The sequence below is a fragment of the Limulus polyphemus genome, unplaced genomic scaffold, assembly GCF_000517525.1.
Source record: "Limulus polyphemus unplaced genomic scaffold, Limulus_polyphemus-2.1.2 Scaffold1622, whole genome shotgun sequence".
In the NCBI taxonomy this organism is placed as follows: Eukaryota; Metazoa; Arthropoda; class Merostomata; order Xiphosura; family Limulidae; genus Limulus; species Limulus polyphemus.
The window spans coordinates 97,192-117,168 of record NW_013667232.1 but is presented as its reverse complement, the minus strand read 5'-3'; the positions used below and the strand labels follow the sequence as shown (position 1 = coordinate 117,168).

At 34.0% G+C, this 19,977-nt stretch overlaps 1 protein-coding gene across 1 annotated transcript in view; it reads left to right on the top strand.

Annotated features, from left to right (window-relative positions):
- LOC106464342 (prolyl 4-hydroxylase subunit alpha-1-like) overlaps positions 1-19,977 on the top strand; it is a 35,830-nt gene that overhangs the window by 4,071 nt on the left and 11,782 nt on the right. Inside the window, exons 2-9 of the mRNA XM_022392029.1 lie at positions 6,217-6,414; positions 7,030-7,196; positions 8,307-8,471; positions 9,976-10,136; positions 11,417-11,450; positions 14,467-14,624; positions 16,641-16,814; positions 18,408-18,590. Of these exons, the coding sequence (XP_022247737.1) occupies positions 6,239-6,414; positions 7,030-7,196; positions 8,307-8,471; positions 9,976-10,136; positions 11,417-11,450; positions 14,467-14,624; positions 16,641-16,814; positions 18,408-18,590 (1,218 nt within the window). The 5' untranslated portion in view covers positions 6,217-6,238. The remainder of the gene's footprint in view (positions 1-6,216; positions 6,415-7,029; positions 7,197-8,306; positions 8,472-9,975; positions 10,137-11,416; positions 11,451-14,466; positions 14,625-16,640; positions 16,815-18,407; positions 18,591-19,977) is intronic.

The following is a 19,977-nucleotide window of genomic DNA, read 5'->3' as shown; positions in this document are numbered from 1 at the left end:
GAAGATGGAAGTTTTCCTACTCTGAAACTAGGAAGCTAATCAATTATGCATTTAAACATATTAGCAGGAAAACGCCTAATATTTTAACCACATTCAGGGATTTGTGTTGGTTCAGCTAATTAACGTCATCCTTGTGCCGGAAGTTCAGTCTGGTCCGCGTACGGTTATCCCTTAGTACTTAAACAAAAACTTTATTTAGTTAGAAATATTTTTCAAGTGTGACGCAGCTTTTGTTTGGGCCTGTAGGAATCAATTATTTTAATTACTGGAATAGTATTTGTCATGTTCTCGGACAATCATATTATATGTCACCCAGTACACGTGACAGCGGGTTGAAAGGCTCCTCTAGGAATTGGGTTAATTTGATTTCATGGATGAGAATTTTGTGAAGTAATAACAACAAACATGTTCGTCTTTAATTGACCCTAAATATACAGACATAGATACAAGTAAAAAGGCATTGTTTCCTATCCACGTGTGATGAGTTTTTTGTTATGATGAATGTGAAATGTTCCAAACTAAATCTCGTTTCGACGAACGTTGTTCCTGTCAGTAACTCTTGTTTGAAATGTATATTAATATTTACTGGTTTTATGTATTCCAGCAACATACGTACTCTCTTTAATTCAAATAGTCCCACGCTACAATCCGACGTTCGATTCCTTGCAGATATGGCCCATTATATATCTTTGAGCTAAAAAACAAAAACGTAATTCAAATAATTCTTAATAATGAGTACAGATAAAATTTTAAATGTAACAGGTTACGGACCTCAACCGAATTGTCCAGTACAATGATACAATGTCTGTGGACTTACAACGCTATAAACCAGGTTTCGATACCCGTGGTATGCAGAGCACAGATAGCCCATTGTGTAACTTTGTGCTTAAACTTAAAAAAAAAAAACAATGATAGAAACAGGAGATTAGAAATGGAGAGTATATTGAAACGTCTAACTTCTGAGCATTGGGTAATATCAAGTTTCTACTAGAAACAGGCTGAGATGTAGAACAGGTGATGCTAAGACCGAAATGTTCCAACCAGTTTCAGGCCGTTAGTCAGGTTACTATCGTCAGCGATACAGGACCTGTTGCCGCTGGCGTTTAAGTAAAGGTTGTTAAAAAGAAGTGACATTTTCCCTTCAACTAAATAGAGGTCAGAATGTTGGTATCCCGGAAAAACAGGATTCAGACGACCAACATGCCGGCTTCTCTAAAATGTGGGTCATTCATGCGCGAGTAGATGTTTCTCACGTTTTTTTTTTTTTGTTCTTCTCCACTGTCTTATAGGTTACGTAAAAGGTCTCGACATAAAATGAAGGTAAAACATGGGCTCATTTTGTAGACAGATGTAAAGACGTGATACCATTGTTGTCAGAAGATTACCATCGTTACGGATAGAAGTGTTATTGTTAGTTTGTGTCGTCTTCAGGGAATAAGAAATACTGTTAGGTTAGACGTGTTTTACTTTCATGGAAAAATAATTCTTGTATTTAAATTAACAATATACACATACAGAAAGTATATGAATAATTATTACGATTTTATATTTATTTTAACGCAATGTATGTTTTCTACGCTTTATTTATTACAGGTTTAGCGTTATATAAGTTCTCAAGATTCCACCAAGAAATTGGCGGACTACTAGTACGAACCAGAAATGATATATTTTTAATTTGTTTCATTTGAAGTAAGTCTGAAGAGGGCGTTTTAGAACTTTCACTAATGAGGTCTTAGAATCTGTTGAATGTTACACAGATAATAAGAACTAAATTTTCGCCGATTGTATTTAGTTCGAAACCCAAACGTTGAGTTCTGAGCGTTAATAATTGCATATGGTAATTTGAATATTTATTACCTCTGCTCGGATTCGAAAGCAGGGATTCTCGAACATAGGATGATTTCGCCACCAACTGAACTAGTAAACAATTCAGTTTACCTCACAGATATATTTTGTAAGCCTACAAAAAATATATTACTAGAAAATCTTACTAGTATAGTCATTGGGGTATTCACACTACACGTCTATTTTAATCAGATGCTCATAATGCATCTGTATATTGCATGAGTGGGGTATTCACACTACACGTCTATTTTAATCAGATGCTCATAATGCATCTGTATATTGCATGAGTGGGGTATTCACACTACACGTCTATTTTAATCAGATGCTCATAATGCATCTGTATATTGCATGAGTGGGGTATTCACACTACACGTCTATTTTAATCAGATGCTCATAATGCATGAGTTGTGATTTAACTTATTGAACACGTTACTTCTAAGGAAGAAGAAACTGCTTAATGTTAGATAATGTTTCCTTCTTTTGTTATAAAATTCCTATGATCTCATTAGATGCTAATTGAATATCCTGCTTTACGGAAGGTAATAACTGACTCATTTAACTGATTGAGTATTTGTATCTTTAAATTTAAAGCTAAAAGTTTATATGAAATGTGTCCTATTTCAGGGTGTTTTTTATTCCACTTCTTGGGCAAAAATCCTAAAACAAAGTAGTCTGTGTATACTGTCAGACAATTTCTAGATACCATACAAATATTACGGTAATCGAACCAGCCAACTCTTGATGATGGATGTTACACACATAATAATCATCTTAATAGTAAGATATTTCTTCCCAGTTGCTGTCTTGTCAGAAAATACTCAGTGAAACAGGAACAGTGTAACTCTTATAAAACAAGATTTAAGTCTCAAAAGGAAAAAAAAACTGCAACAAATTTAGTTCGACTGTTCGAGATGCAACAATAGGTTGGACGTTTTATATCGAAACCAAAACTGCTGATTATAAACATTTCGACCAAGTTCGACTGTTAAGTAGTGAATATATTTCTGTTACTTTGCTTCGATATATATATATATAAAGTTATTTTATACTTATATATCATGATGAGTGTACGTACATCATTTATGACATGTCAAGGGCATTCGTATTTTCAGTTGGCACTTTTCGAAAATCGCATATGTATTAGTTGAGGCTCTTGAACACGCAAAACATACGATACCAAGCATGATATACATTGGTTGAAGGTTTCTGACACACACAAATATGGTGTCAAGCAAGATTCGCATTGGTTGAGGCTTCCTAACACACACAAGTATGGTGTCAAGCATGATTCACATTGGTTGAGGCTTCCTAACACACACAAGTATGGTATCAAGCATGATTCGCATTGGTTGAGGCTTCCTAACACACACAAGTATGGTGTCAAGCATGATTCACATTGATTGAGGCTTCCTAACACACACAAGTATGGTGTCAAGCATGATTCACATTGATTGAGACTTCTGAAAACACACGCAAGTATGGTGTCAAGCATGATTCACATTGATTGAGGCTTCCTAACACACACAGATATGCTATCAAGCATGATTCACATTGGTTGAGACTTCTGAAAACACACACAAGTATGGTGTCAAGCATGATCCACATTGGATGAGACTCCTGAAAACCGACACAAGTATGTTGTCAAGTATGATTCACATGGATACACAGTCCAGGCACACTATAAAGCTAACTACTAAATCCCGCCCCGACATCATTATAAGATTATAAGAAGCAATAAAAAGTTATAAAGATTAGCCTCTGTATTTTGTTCATACTAGAACAAAATATCTCATAATGGTATGTTACCACAATCTCTCATTGTCAGGAGCAATGCACAGAAAAATATCCTAGTCTTTTTAGAATCTCTATAAAAGAAAACGATGGGAAGTAAAAAGACAACTATCTATCTATATATATATATGATAGTACTGTCTGTTGTATGTCCATGTAACTACTTCGCAGGGTGTGGATGGATCTTCATCAATTAAATCCATGTGGGGGTACGTAAAAATGTTCAGTTTTGCGGTTTTTATGGGCGTTTTTGCGGTTTTTTAGTTCTACCTCTCCTCCTGTGGATGGATCTTCGCCAAATCTAGTATGGAGGTTCATTGGGTCCATGTAAATTTGCTTTTCACATTTCGTGTTTTGCTGTTTTTATGGGCGTTTATAACAATTACATATAAGTGAAGCAACTTTTCATGTTCTAAGATAACCTTTCATTAATCATGAATTTACATAACTTCCGTCCAGGGTACAGATACTCCAGCTAGTCTATAATATGATCAAATTAGTAACCTGTTTCCAAGATGCGAAACTTTCAGGTCATCATAACCAGTTCGAAAGAAAAACTACGAGTCTGACAATTCCAGGTTTGGCAGGATTATCATAAAAGAGTGATTCTTCCAGAAGTCAGTAATATATATACATATCAAAACTTGTGAAACCGAAAAATAACAAAACAATATTATTAATTGTATACAAGTACTGACAAAAGAGAAAAAAAATCACACTATTAAAATAAAGACTGTATTTGTATTTATGGCAAAACCACTCAAGCTATATGTCGCAGTCCTTCGTTTTGAATTAATGATCAGAGAAAGTCAGACAGTCTGCAGCACGTGACCACCCACCATCCACGATAAGGAATCGATTGTCACTCTTTTAACAGCTTTAACTGCGGAGAATATTTTGTGGTATCGCACCAGCTACAAAAAACATACAACAAAATGGAGAGTAACTAACAGTACGAGTTGGTTTTCTCATCGAATGAAAAGTAAAAAACTTCAGTATTTTTAATATTACCTCGTAAGATTTTGTACAACATTGTATTCTATTTTTTCATTTAATTTTTAATTTTTGTTTATTTTGTATTTGCTGTTGGTTATGTACGTTCAAACAGCATAATATAGTACATTAAAATGAAATAATTGTAGTGCACGCGCGAAATTCAATGTTGTTTTTTAACATGCTTAGGAATGGATGAAAACGAGCACTTTAGAATAACTAAAACGGTGTTAATGTGGGTTATATGGTAAACAGTTTATAGCTAACCCTGTTTAGATTTGTTTATTGACTTGCGCGGTGTGTATTTATTTATATATAACTGTTATTTTTTGGTCAGTCTTCGCATAATCAGTAGAAAGCACAAGTATCCCAAGATAACGTTCCTTCCTAAATACTAATAGTAAAATATATTCAGCTGAAATACACTAGATTTCCATATTTGAATGAAGTTTAATATGGCGATAAAGTTTCGTGCCCTGAGATGATATATTGAGAAGCAAAAATATATGATCTGATTAATAATTCTGCAGTAGGTAAATGAAGGAGCGTTATGTTTCTTATTAACCGTCATTCTATTTACATAGTTTACTATATATTTACACATACGTGTATCTAAAGTATAACATTATAGTTTACATTCCCAAGAAAGGAAGAGGCAGGTGAAATTCCATAAGTCGTGACATGCGCACTATTACCAACACTTAGCAGGAGGGTTACATGAATTATGAATTATTAACAAGATACGTGACAAAATGGAGAGTTTACCCTATCAATCAGATAAATCCTATATTGATGGACGTTTTGTGTGTGTGTGTGTGTTTTCTCTGTTATATAAAATCAAACATTCAGAAACGGTTCTTAGGCCTATAATTTTCTTTGGGGTGTAAGTGGTTATTTTATGATTCGTGGATGAGGTGATATTTTAAATGTCACATGCCACTTAGTGAAACTCTGCAGGAAAAAAAAAAGTCGGAATGTACAGCTACATTTTCCATTGGCTACGATTGGATAATTTTGTACATTTTTTATGATTTTCGATTGAAAATTTAACCAATTCAAGCATCAGTTTCTATAGACTACAGAAGAAATTCTCGTTTCTTAAGAAGCGCTACCTGGCGAAATATATGGGCCTAAATAAAATAGCTTCTGGATTTATAGATCGTTTTTTGTTTTGTTTTATTTATGAGAGTAGATTAATCTAATAAAAAACATTAGAATTAAGTTACAAATACCGTTTAAGTTTATTTGATTAACAATGTAATAATTATTTAGCTTTAAATAAAATTAAAGTCACTGCAAAATGGATTATCTGCGCTATGCCCAGGGCAAGGATTATACCCTGATTTTTGGTCTTTTAAGCTCTCGATCTTACAGCTGAGTTACAAACAGACATTACCATAACACAACCATATTTAACTATTATATATTTATAACGCGAAAGTATTACTCCATATGTCACGGAAATGGATGTAACAGTTTCATATCAACACGTTTTTCTAACAAACATTACATTTACTAAAAAAATTACATTTACTAGTCTCATAAATAATCTAATAAATACGATATCTTGCTTCTTTTTTTTTGCAGCATTGCAGATCTATCAAACAAGATGAAACTCCACCAGGTGACGATTCTGATCTTCGTAGGTAGTGTTGCAAGGATGCAAGCTGATTTATTTGCCTCAACTGAAAATTTACAACACGTACTCTTACTCGAACGTCAGATGGCTGGAGTGTTGGATGGCGTTTTAAAAACTATGGAATTGAAATTAGATTATTTGAGAAAGTAAAGATAATTATATAATACAATATTGTTTTTATTATTTTATACTTTTGCGTGTTTACTAACAGATAAATAAATAGTGATTTTGTAAATTTTCTAAATAGTTTAATTTAGTTACATATTTATTTTACTTGTTTTGTAACATAGTCCAATCTTCCGTTTGTTTAACTTACAGCTCATAAGTTACTAACATAACATATCACGAAACATATAAATACTAAAAAAATTCTTGTAAAAGTCCGAGAAGTTATAACTTTAGAATTTATGCTGATTTCAGTTTGATCTTGTCGTCATTTTATCCTAGCACAGCATAAAAACCCTAAAATAAGCCAAAATTGTGACTTCTTAGTAAGTGAGAGGGTACTGAGAACTATCATGTGATAAGCGGCAGTGTAGTCACGTGATCTTGGCTGTAGACATTCAGCAACTAGAGAACTTGGAAGAACGCTTGATATATCTAAATTAATCTACAAATAAATAACCATATATGTAATATTATTACCATAAAAATTCTATAATTCATCTTAAAGTTTTTGAATAAGATAATAAGAAGTTGGTTTTTGTAGAAAAAGTGTTCATTTTTGAGTGTGTTTTTTTTTCCTTATATTTTCTGGGCAGCTATTTGAAGGAATACTACAGATTATCACACGAAATAGCAAACACGAAAAACCAAGATGACTACAGCGAGTTCATAGAAAACCCTTTACACGTGTTCCACATGATCAAAAGATTGGCTGTTGAATGGAGTGGTATTCGCCAAATGATGCTTGAAAACGACTGGGATCGTAAGTTAAAATAGAATACCATAACAACAGCGCTGTAGCGTTGTCTGTTTGTTTGTTTGTTATGACTTTCGCGCAAAGCTACACGAGGGCTATCTGCGCTAGCCGTCCCTAATTTAGCAGTGTAAGACTAGATGGAAGGCAGCTAGTCATCACCACCCACCACCAACTCTTGGGCTACTCTTTTACCAACGAATAGTGGGATTGATCGTCACATTATAACGTTCGCACGATTGAAAGGGCGAGCATGTTTGGTGTGACCCTCAGACTGCGAGTCGAGCGCCCTAACCACCTGGCCATGCCAGGCCTAGTAGCGTTTTCCGTCTTCCTATCTAAGTAGAAAAATAAAACAAATATGACACGTTTCAAAGAGGCCTGTCTTATTTAACAAAAATATACAGGTTTCGGAATAACTTTCTATCTTATCTGCTTAACTTTATAGTCTTTTATGACAACACTCAAAGTACGACTCGAATTTTCTTTTTTTTAGCTCACGGAACGGATGGAGTTGTTTTTTTTTTGTCCATCCGACAATTTAAAAGTAAGAAAATAAATCTATGGTTAACTTCATGTTTTATTTGTGTGATGAGTGATTGTTTTTTGTTAATTTTGCGCAAAGCTACACGAGGGCTATCTGCGCTAGCTGTCCCTAATTTAGCAGTGAAAGACTAGAGGGAAGGCATCTAGTCAACGCCAACTCTTGAGCTATTCTTTAACCAATAAATAGTGGAATTGACCGTCATATTATAACTCCCCCACGGCTGAAAGAGCGAGTATCTTTTGTGGGAAGGGGGAATCGAACCCGTGACTCGACCCACAAATTGCGAGTAAAACGCCCCAACCACCTGGTCATGGAAAGTGAAGAAGCGTTAGTACACTTTAGGGAAAAGATTGAGATGATCGGATTATTCTCAAGTAATTGAATAATTCTAAGGATAACTTAATATTATATCTACGCCCTAAATATCAGATATTTTAAAATTTTACAGCATATAATCAGGAATTACGATAACCAAGAGTTGTCCCTGCTGGATAGAAAGCGCATTCATGTCATTTTTATACGAGAATATAAAAACATATTGTAGTCATAGTTTATTTTCTATGTCTCTCTAGGCGTGGAGGAAATTATTCATTCGGAAGAGGATTTATTACCACGTGATGAAGACCTGCAGGGAGCAGCACTTGCACTGGTTCGTCTTCAATACACTTACAACCTCAACACCACTGATATGGCACAGGGTAGATTATCAGGCATTAATTCAATCAGTGGACTAACAGGTAACTACTGATCATTCAACCTTCCATTAATATCAAAATCAAGTACTTGTATTAATTAAGAATTATGTAAGTTTAAAAAAAGCAATTAAAGAAACTAAATACAATTTTAAATTATTTCTTGGCCATATTTAGTAAATGTGTTATTTAACAAGCACACTATTCTGGTACCATTATTTCAAAAACTATAACACTCAGTACACTTAATTCCTCCTTTCATAGTGACTGAAAGTCAAACGAACTAACCCCTGCTTTTAATTAAGAAGTAATAATAGCTTGCTAGTTATTTACATCATACGTTTACCTGTGATACTAATCTGTGTGTGTACTATATCCAAACAGGACACTGGTGACCATGGTCTTCCACAGATCTCTCCCTCTCTATGTGCCTTATCCAAACTGGACACTAGTAACCATGGTCTTCCACAGATCTCTCCCTCTCTATGTGCCTTATCCAAACTGGACACTAGTAACCATGGTCTTACATAGATCTATCCCTCTCTATGTACCATATCCAAAAAAGGACACTGGTGACCATGGTCTTCCACAGATCTCTCCTTCTCTGTGTACCATACCCAAACAGGATACTGGTGACCATGGTCTTACATAATTCTCTCCCTCTCTATGCAACATACCCAAACAGGACACTGGTGACCATGGTCTTCCACAGATCTCTCCTTCTCTATGTACCATATCCAAAAAAAGGACACTGGTGACCATGGTTTTCCACAGATCTATCCCTCTCTATGTACCATATCCAAAAAAGGACACTGGTGACCATGGTCTTCAACACAATTCTCTCCTTCTCTATGTGCCATATTCAAACAGGACACTAGTAACCATGGTCTTCCATAGATCCCTCCCTCTCTATGTACCATATACAGACATGACATTGGTGACCATGGTCTTCCACAGATCTCTTCTCGTCGAGGCACAAAGAACTTCCAGTGTCGATACATTTGTCCATTTAGATAGAACTTTTGACATAAGTCAATCTATGTCTCCCACAGTCTCACCTTCCTTCAATCTTTACAGTTATGACCACACTTTCAATTTCTTCTTTCCTCATGGCGTGTTCTAAAAACTCCAACTGTCTTTTTTTTATGTTAGTCAGCAGCCTCCTCCTGCAACCTGCTTTTGACAAAAATATATTCATTTGAGGTTTGACTTGTCCAACATACCTTCAAGATGCGCCTTAAAAACCACAACTCAATTGCTTCAATTCTCTTTTTCATACTTGGAAATATGGTCCAACATTTTGATGCATAGATGAGAATAAATATAACACAAAAATCCAAAACTCTTAACTTTGTCGCAGTAGATATGTTACTATTCGTGATGGTAACACCAATCATTTTAAAATATTTCCACTCCGTGAATTCACATCTTTTTATTACAAACTTGCCACAAAATATGTCCTAGTTAGGTGTTTTTGTCTATAATACCTCTATTATTTCTAGTCTAGTTTACCGTATTTTTAAAGTATGGTACGTATTTCTCAACTTAGCAAGAGATTGTTTGTATCTCGGAAAACATGCGTTCAACAATGGCTACTATGGACATGCCATAGAGTGGTTAGAAGAAGCGATTTCTCGAGCGAACTTGGAAAGGAATCAGACTGTTTCAGTAGAAGAAATTACACTATTTTTGGACATTGCCATCAGAGTAGTAAGACTAAACAATTTCTTTTGTTTTCTCATAATTTCAGAGTTCTAAGAAAATACCAAGTTACATTTCTTTTCATTTTATATCTTCAGTTAAAATTGTTTTTCGTTTTTACCTAAGACAAAACTCTATCAGTTAGCTTGTTTTTCATTGACGACTTTGCTTACAGAGCGTTATGAAATGGGAATTATTGTATTTATTTTTGATTCTGGAAAGTTATTATTCTTTCGAATTTTCCACGGGACTAGTTGAAAAGTGTTAGAGAAAAACCACGAGAACTACATATGTCCGTTATACTTGTTGTTTTGTGCAAAGCTATACAATATGCTATCTGCGTTCTGTTTAACTCGGGGAATCGAATTGTAATATTTCAACTACGTAAACTAACCACTGATCCACTGGGGTATATGAGTTATACAGCAATATTTTACGTACATTTAAAACATCCAAAAGATAACATCTACGTTAAAACTTCAAGTTATCCTTAAAGTACGTGTAACTAACATAACACCTACGTTAAAACACCAAGACAAATTTAGCATAAACGTACTCAACACACACTCTTTGAATTTTTTCTTTAAAGAATTCAGGGTATAAACAGAACAGCTTCGTAAACGAATGTCTTAAGTTCACGGTTGTGTTACATTGAAATCGAGACCAAATCTTCTTATAGAAATCAAAGAAGCATGATCGCTTTTAGTTTGTTATTACTGTACAAAAGTTCTGTACTTCGATTTTCAAACTAATACATGCTAATTAATTTACTGTTTAAATCAGTGAAATACTTTTCAAAGGACTGGCCAATCATACTAATATCAAAATTCTATATATTTCGTAACTTGTAACATTCAAAAAGAAAACAAAACTCCACTTTTAAGTTAAAAATCCATTATCCTCAATAATTTTCAAAAAAATCTATAAATATCAATATTTCCGGCATGGATATTTATTTACTTAAGAACACAAGTTAAGCTTTTGCATTATTTTATAAAAAAAGGTTTCTGTATTATTTTATAAAAAGTTTCTGTATTATTTTATAAGAAAGAGTTTACGTTTCTGTATTATTTTAAAAATAACAAGAGTATGTAAGATATATTTTCTGACTCTTATTAATGCTCATTAACGATAAACAAACCAAAATATTACATTTGACAGTTTTCGTCTATAATTTGTTCGTTATTTTTGTGACGTGATTAAAAAGAGTTTTTGTACTGGTGAGCTATTTAATTATTTAAAACAATAATAACAGAAGTTAATATACTCATTTCTCTTTTTTATTATAGCACGATGATGTTCTAGAAGGAAGTTATTTCAACAGTAAGAACAATTTTTTTTATTTAAACCTAGACTGAAATCTATTATTATTATAATCGCTTGTCGTCATCAGGATTTAGATCTTTGTAGACCCGGGAGGGTCAGGTTCGCCTGGACCTCTCCCATTGTTAGTTTACAGCTAAATGTTCTTTTAATTACAACACGAGGATCAGAGGTTATGCTATTGCATGTACTCTGATCCCTTTCAAGGCCATGTCCATGTATGGTAATCAAGTAAATATCCGATACGAGGAACACATTTTCTCTCTGTTCGTTATTGCGCAAAAGTCACACACATTGCGAACAGTTCAAGTTGCGTTTCACATATTTTTCATTAGTTTAATTACTACGAGAGCGTTGTACATGAAATACCCTTTACAATACTCTCCGAGTTAAATAAACTAAGGATGGAGATAGTCTTAGCCAAAGAAGGCCTTAATTGGTATATTATTTCTAATATAGAAATTAATTGGTGAGATGTGCTTAGAGCTAATTTCATCATGTATGCAAAAACGGTCTAAATCACAAAATAAGTAATTTTTATGTGAATTATTTTATAGAGTAACTTAGAGAACTATGTATGAGTCTATGAGGCAGTGTTTGTATGTTTGCATATTTATGTAGAAAAGCAGACGATGTGGATCTTGGCACTTGGTAGGCTGCTGTAAGTATTGTATTCCGCGTTGTTTGTGGTTTTCTTACGTGTATGTATTTTGTTTTTATCCAAGCTGAGCATGAGTATTCTATAACTGGACATGAGTATTCTATAACTGGACATGAGTATTCTATAACTGGGTATGAGTATTCTATAACTGGGCATGAGTATTCTATAACTGGGTATGAGTATTCTATAACTGGGTATGAGTATTCTATAACTGGGCATGAGTATTCTATAACTGGGTATGAGTATTCTATAACTGGGCATGAGTATTCTATAACTGGGTATGAGTATTCTATAACTGGGTATGAGTATTCTATAACTGGGCATGAGTATTCTATAACTGGGTATGAGTATTCTATAACTGGGCATGAGTATTTTATAACTGGGCATGAGTATTTTATAACTGGGCATGAGTATTCTATAACTGGGCGGATGTATGTTTTGCATATTTTAAGTATAGTGTTGACTGATGTTCCATGGTTTTTGCCTGTTAGACACCTTACATAGTTCGTACGTTGCCAAACTTTTGCTTATATGTTTAACCTACGTTAACTTCTGATCGTAGGTCAGGCCCGGGAATTCAGCTGATGTTGTTGTTTAGAGGAGTGTACCATTTATGTAGAGTTCAGGTGGATGTTTTTTGTTTTTTTTTAGTTTTGTAAAAACTACAAGTTGATTTTTAGGAACATTTATTTTGATGCAGTATTTTCTACTGTTCTATTCAATTGTGTTTGTAGATTGGTGGCAGCTATTGCTGGGGTCGGTGCACTCTTCCAAATGGCAACATTGTCTGCAAATTGTGATGCATGTTCATATTTTGAGTCGTCTAGGGGCATATTATTAACGTACATGATAGGACCACTACCCCTCCGCTGGAAGTTCTAATTCTGACATTCTGAACGTGAGACCATTGTACATAGGACAAAAAGGTAAAATGCACCTGACCCTCCCAGGTCTTAAAGACCTAAATTCCGATAATGACAGACAGACAGACCATTGTGCCATACAGTGTGAAATGTTTTCTCAACGTCGAGAAAGCATGCGACAGAGTATTATTTTTTTATTGAAGCTGCCTACTATGGATTTAGTTAATCTAACTGTTGTTAGATCTGTTGTTTGTCTGATTTCCGGTAATTTTGATGTGACTTCTTGATAAATAGAGAGTTTATTAATTATTATGTGTTCTAGCATTTTGCCTAAGCAGCTTATTTTTATAATATTTAATGTTTGTGTGCCTTACAATGTGCGTGCACTTCCTTTCAACGGATGTAAATATCCTTTAGTGGTGCACTTCCTTTCAACGGATGTAAATATACTTTAGTGGTGCACTTCCTTTCAACGGATGTAAATATACTTTAGTGGACATTTTGTACAACAGCATATTAAAAGCTTATCAAAGTTTTTATTAAAAAGATCTGTTTAACGATAGGTCGTAAAATGATATTATAAATTTATGATCGCATTAAGTACAGTAAAGTTTAGCCCTAACTAAACTAAAGCAAAAAACGTACTCAAGTTACAGTATTAATTTATCTCTTTATCGAATGCAGGCCGCTCTTAATTCAGACTTAATTAATGTTAGGACTATTATAAGTGGACTTATAGATTTCGGTGTTTGCGATTAGAATTATTTTGTAGTATTCTAAAAATCCTGTATTTAAAACGTACTATTGCAATAAAGATACTAATTTAACCGCAAATATTTTTCAGGTTTTTGCTAGTGTTAAAAAGTTCTATGCTCAGACAATGTTTTCTCTTGTCTGTCTGTCTGTGTAAGTATTATTTTATATAATGTATACAACTATGCGTATTTTATATTTAAGCATATTTGGTGTAACTGTATTACTTGTTTCTATGTATATATATATACGTTACGCTCAGTCTCAGGATTCAATAATTAACTTAAGCAGCTATTTCAGTTTTTCTATTTTGTTCTTTGTTTATTTGGCATTTAACGTTTCGCATTCTGAATAAAATAACTTGCATAAGCACCGAAATGAAATGCAATTTCGGTCTTTGATAACTTTGGCATTCTCAAATTGCAAAATGGTTATTTTAACCGGTCAGTTTGTTTGTTTTTAATTATATACAAAGCTACACAAGGGCTATCTGTGCGCTGCCCACCACGGGTATCGAAACCCGGATTCTAGCGTTGTAAGTCCGCAGACATACCGCTGTGCCACATACCGCATCCGATCAGTTAGCGAGTGCTGAAATTGAGCATAATATATATATATTATTCATTGTATAGCTTTATATGGAGACCGCTCGAGATTTAAATTGATTGAATTATTCTCTGTTTAACTGTCTAAAGATCACCAGGTTTTTTTTTTGTTGTTGTTATAAACTAATATTTAGATCACGCCTACGAGACACTTGGTCATCTAGTGCGTGACACGGGAGACACCAAACGGCTAAGACGAAATTTGTCGACAGAAAGAAAACTCCGTCGAACAGATACAAGTTTCTTTGATTACGAGAATTACGTTGCTTTGTGTCGAGGAGAGAGACTACGGGTAGGTATTCTTCGTACAAGAAATAAGATACACCCCAGCTTGCAGAGATCTTCTATCATTAAATGAAAAATAGATACAAGTTACTTTGATTACGAGAATTACGTTGCTTTGTGTCGAGGAGAGAGACTACGGGTAGGTATTCTTCGTACAAGAAATAAGATACACCCCAGCTTGCAGAGATCTTCTATCATTAAATGAAAAATAGATACAAGTTACTTTGATTACGAGAATTACGTTGCTTTGTGTCGAGGAGAGAGACTACGGGCAGGTATTCTTCGTACAAGAAATAAGATACACCCCAGCTAGCAGAGATCTTCTATCATTAAATGAAAAATCTGTTTATCGGAACTCTTCAGTGTCCCTGATGTTACAACCATTGTCACGTTCTTGTTGCTGGAATCACATCCGTTGAGTAAACGAAACTAAAACCTACTGTAAGTATAGCGGATAAGCTAAAGGAGAACTTTCACATTCAAATGTTTTCCTGTTGTATTTAGTAGAATAAAAACAACAACATAAATAGTAAAAAAACTCACATTTTTTTAAAAACAACGATTATTTTATACACAATTCTAAAAATGATCACCAGTTTACACATTAAAGAATTTCACGCCATGTAAACTGGTGATCTGGTAATTATATAAATAAGTGTTACTTTTTACAAAACATTACACTCCTGAGGATGACGCAGTGATATACGTCGAAACATGTAGAGTGTATGAGACTCTTTTCAAGTCTCCTAGGTTTTTTTTACCACTTTTTATCCTGTACAGTAAGCTATTTGTATTTTATTATAATATTGAGACTGGAAACAATCTCATTTTTAAAATTGTGTATAAAATAATCGTTTTTTTAAAACTGTGAGTTTTTAACATTGAATATTACACAAGTGCTAAGGAATTAAAAAAACAACAAAAACATAAGTAATTGGAACGTAAAATGTCAAAAGCCCACATTTTCTAATCCCCAAGTTAAGCTTTAATACATACGTACATAAAGCCTACATTTTCTAATCCCCAACTTTAGCTTTAATACATACGTACATAAAGCCCACATTTTCTAATCCCCAAGTTAAGCTTTAATACATACGTACATAAAGCCTACATTTTCTAATCCCCAACTTTAGCTTTAATACATACGTACATAAAGCCCACATTTTCTAATCCCCAAGTTAAGCTTTAATACATACGTACATAAAGCCCATAAATTTTGCTAAAAACGGCAGTAATTCCACTACACATAATTCAAGCAAGTGAAAACTCGAATTTCTAATTATGACTGCATGCGAAATAACATGTCAAACTTATGATACAGCAAGTATAGCTAGTAAATTAATTATTAGAAAAAAAATGCCAAGTACTTTGTCTGGTTTGCGAAGGTAAAAAAACTTAGAAACATTGTATATATGTAAGTATAAAACATGGCATATATGTAGGTATAATAATTAGTTAAGTATGATATTCGAAGTATGATGACCATAAATTAGTTAAGTATGATATTCGAAGTATGATGACCATAAATTAGTTAAGTATGGTATTCGAAGTATGATGACCATAAATTAGTTAAGTATGATATTCGAAGTATGATGACCATGAATTGGTTAAGTATGATATTCGAAGTATGATGACCATAAATTAGCTAAGTATGATATTCGAAGTATGATGACCATAAATTAGTTAAGTATGATATTCGAAGTATGATGACCATAAATTAGTTAAGTATGATATTCGAAGTATGATGACCATAAATTAGTTAAGTATGATATTCGAAGTATGATGACCATAAATTAGTTAAGTGTGATATTCGAAGTATGATGACCATAAATTAGTTAAGTATGATATTCGAAGTATGATGACCATAAATTAGTTAAGTATGATATTCGAAGTATGATGACCATAAATTAGTTAAGTATGATATTCGAAGTATGATGACCATAAATTGGTTAAAAAATTAACTTACCAGAATGTTTCATTCTTAACTAATATGCAAAAAATCGATTAATTTTCTGATCCACAGACTGCGAGAGAAGAGGTTCATCTACGATGCCGCTATACGTCACGTGGTCATCCTTACCTCATTCTACAACCAGTCAAAGTGGAAGAACAAAGTCTTGATCCCTATATTGTCCAGTTCTACGATTTAATGACCAGTCGAGAGGCTGACACTATTCAAGAAATAGCTACTCCAATGGTAAGACAGAGAAGTTGCCGAATATTATAAAATACTTTGTTGTTTGTCCCAATGAGACCTTGAAAGTGAAACCCGTTGTGTGAAATACGTAAAACAGTGCCGGATTAACCATGAGGCAGTTGCCTCCACAAATATTTTGTTAACATTATTTATGAATATTGCGATATTCGATTTATATATTTATTTCTTATTTTTGAAAATTTGTTTTTTAATACAATGTTTTTTTAATTTCTTATATTTGAAAGGGCCTCCATATGGATATTTTGCCTCATACCTTAATCCGGTCCTCGTAAAGCATCTCACATAAGTAAATTAAAAATATTTTGTTAAGGAAGGCAAGAGTTTAACAGACATTTTCCACGAACGAAAGAGTTCGTGGTTCTCTCGTCTTGTATTTCTGCGAATGCCTCAGAATTTCGTACCGATATATTCGCTGAAGTAGAAGTATCATATTTTTTATGGCGTGTGTGAACCTTTTACAAGCGGGCGAAAAATGATTACAATTATACTTTTCATAATACATTAGTATTAGGCCTATTACATATTTAAACACTACATTATTAATCTAGACCGTTAGGGATTTTTAAGATTTGAAGAGTGTATAATAATGGACTAGATTAAGAATGTAGTGTTTAAATACGTAATAGGCCTAATACAATACTGATGTGTTATGACAAATATCAATTTAGTCATTTTTTTAACTTCCTAAATTGTGCAAAAAATAAATCGCATATGTAAAAAAAATTAAAGAACAAATTAACATGTGTGCTAGAGTTAGGTTTTGTTTGTTTAATTTGAAGCGCAAAGTTACACAATGGGCTACCAGAGCTATGGCCACAGTGGTTATCAAACTACGATTTTTAGTGTTATACGGCCTCAAACCATGAGCCACAGTTAGTTACACGTTACTATACAGGTTTTTCCCCCAGTGGCACAGCGGTATATCTGCGGAATTATAACGCTAGAATCCGGGTTTCGATACCAGTGGTGGGCAGAGCACATTGTGTAGCTTTGTGATTAATTACAAACAAACAAACTATACAGGTTGACGAAATCAAGCGTGAAGTCAAACTGTGTGCAACTACTGTACAGCTTATGCCACGCCTTCAAAGTCATTATAAACCAGATTTATAGTTTTACTGTAACCTCCATATTTTATTATGCCACCAGCAACTATCAGATACAATAATTGTCTTCAAGGGCGTCATTTGCTATTGAGAAAATAAGACAGTTGGCCACCCCTGTTCTCTTTTTCAGGATAAAATCAAATCACATATAATATGAGCGAAGTTTTCTTTACAAACAAGTAAAAAAAGTATAGTATAGAAAATGTTCCATCTAATGACGTAATTTTGCTCCCACCCCCTAAAATCCTTCCGATATATAATGCCACTAACTAGCTTACACCTTATGCCAACTACTGTAACCTTGGTCACTAAAAACTGTCACGATCAAGCCACGTGGAGCTGTCAAACGTTTAAATGACATGTGCACATGGAGGTGGGGGTGGACTTTTTGTTCCTTTGTAGCTTGACCGTTAGATGTTGTTTTTTCTGATTGACCATCAAAATAATCTGTGGTGTTTTTATCCAGTTGACAAGGTCACGCGTTCAAGGTCAGAAAAACCTTGAGGATGAAGTGTCTACCGTACGGACCAGTAAGACGGCATGGTTAAAGCCAGAGGATCACCCTATTGTTGATCGGATCAATCGAAGGGTCCAGTACGTAACAGGCTTGTCCACCGATGTCCAGAATTATCACTGTGAAACTGTTCAGGTGAAAAATAATTTCAATTCACGAACTTTTCAGACACTGGACATTCTGAAGAGTGTATTTTGTATATTCTGATGGGTGTATGTTTCATTCTGAATATTCTAAAGTGTGTATTTTTTGTATACACGCCTGATTCTACAATACTGTTTACCAAATCTGCTCTTTAACACTGATTGTTCAGTCAAAAAAAAGTAAGATAATATTTCTTACGTATGAAATATAAGTAAAGAAAAAACTTTTCAAAAAAAGGAAGTAAATGTAGGGTTAGCTAATATCAGACCTTCAAAAACAATTCAAACAAGAATAGTACGGATAAAGTCTAGTATTTAGTTTGATTTGTTTTGAATTTCGCACAAAGCTAATATCAGACCTTCAAAAACAATTCAAACAAGAATAGTACGGATAAAGTCTAGTATTTAGTTTGATTTGTTTTGAATTTCGCACAAAGCTAATATCAGACCTTCAAAAACAATTCAAACAAGAATAGTACGGATAAAGTCTAGTATTTAGTTTGATTTGTTTTGAATTTCGCGCAAAGCTAATATTAGACCTTCAAAAACAATTCAAACAAGAATAGTACGGATAAAGTCTAGTATTTAGTTTGATTTGTTTTGAATTTCGCGCAATGCTACACGAGAGCTATATGCGCTAGCCGACCCTGATTTAACAGTGAAAGACTAGAGGGAAGGCAGCTAGTCATCACCACTCACCGCCAACTTTTGGGCTACTTTTTTTACTAACGAATAGTGGGATTGACCGTCACATTATAACGCCCCTACGGCTGAAAGGGTGAGCATATTTGGTGGGAAGGGGATTCGAACCCGCGCCCTAACCACCTGGCCATGCCGATCCAAAGTCTAGTAATAATAATTGCGTAGGCGAGGAAATAAGAAAATGCAAAATAGAATATAAAGCAATGCTGAAAAACTCGCCAAATTAAGATAATTTTATTGATAAGACACGAAAAACACGTATTTTAGCAATGAAATAATTTTATTTTGGCGAGTTTTCAGCATTACTTTATATTCTATTTTGCAAGACAGTAAAAATGATATTTGCATCATCCGTACATAATAACACAGACACACAGTGTAGTAGGATGTTAATAGATAAAAATAAGAGAAATTAAACTCAACTGTGATTAGATAGCTATATATTGCTGTATGTTAATTCCTGTATGTGTTATTATGTAAGTGCCATCCCTACTATCTTGTTTGCATTGTTTTTGTAGGATTGATAGTAGCCATCCTTACATTTCCTTCCTATTTTGAAAAGTTTTTCTTTTCTTGTTTGCTTGTTTTTTAATGCAGTGTTTCTATAGACATAGGAAAGTTGTATTTATAACCAAGCTCTAAATACAATGAGGTTCCAACTGTAATAGTTATTGTTT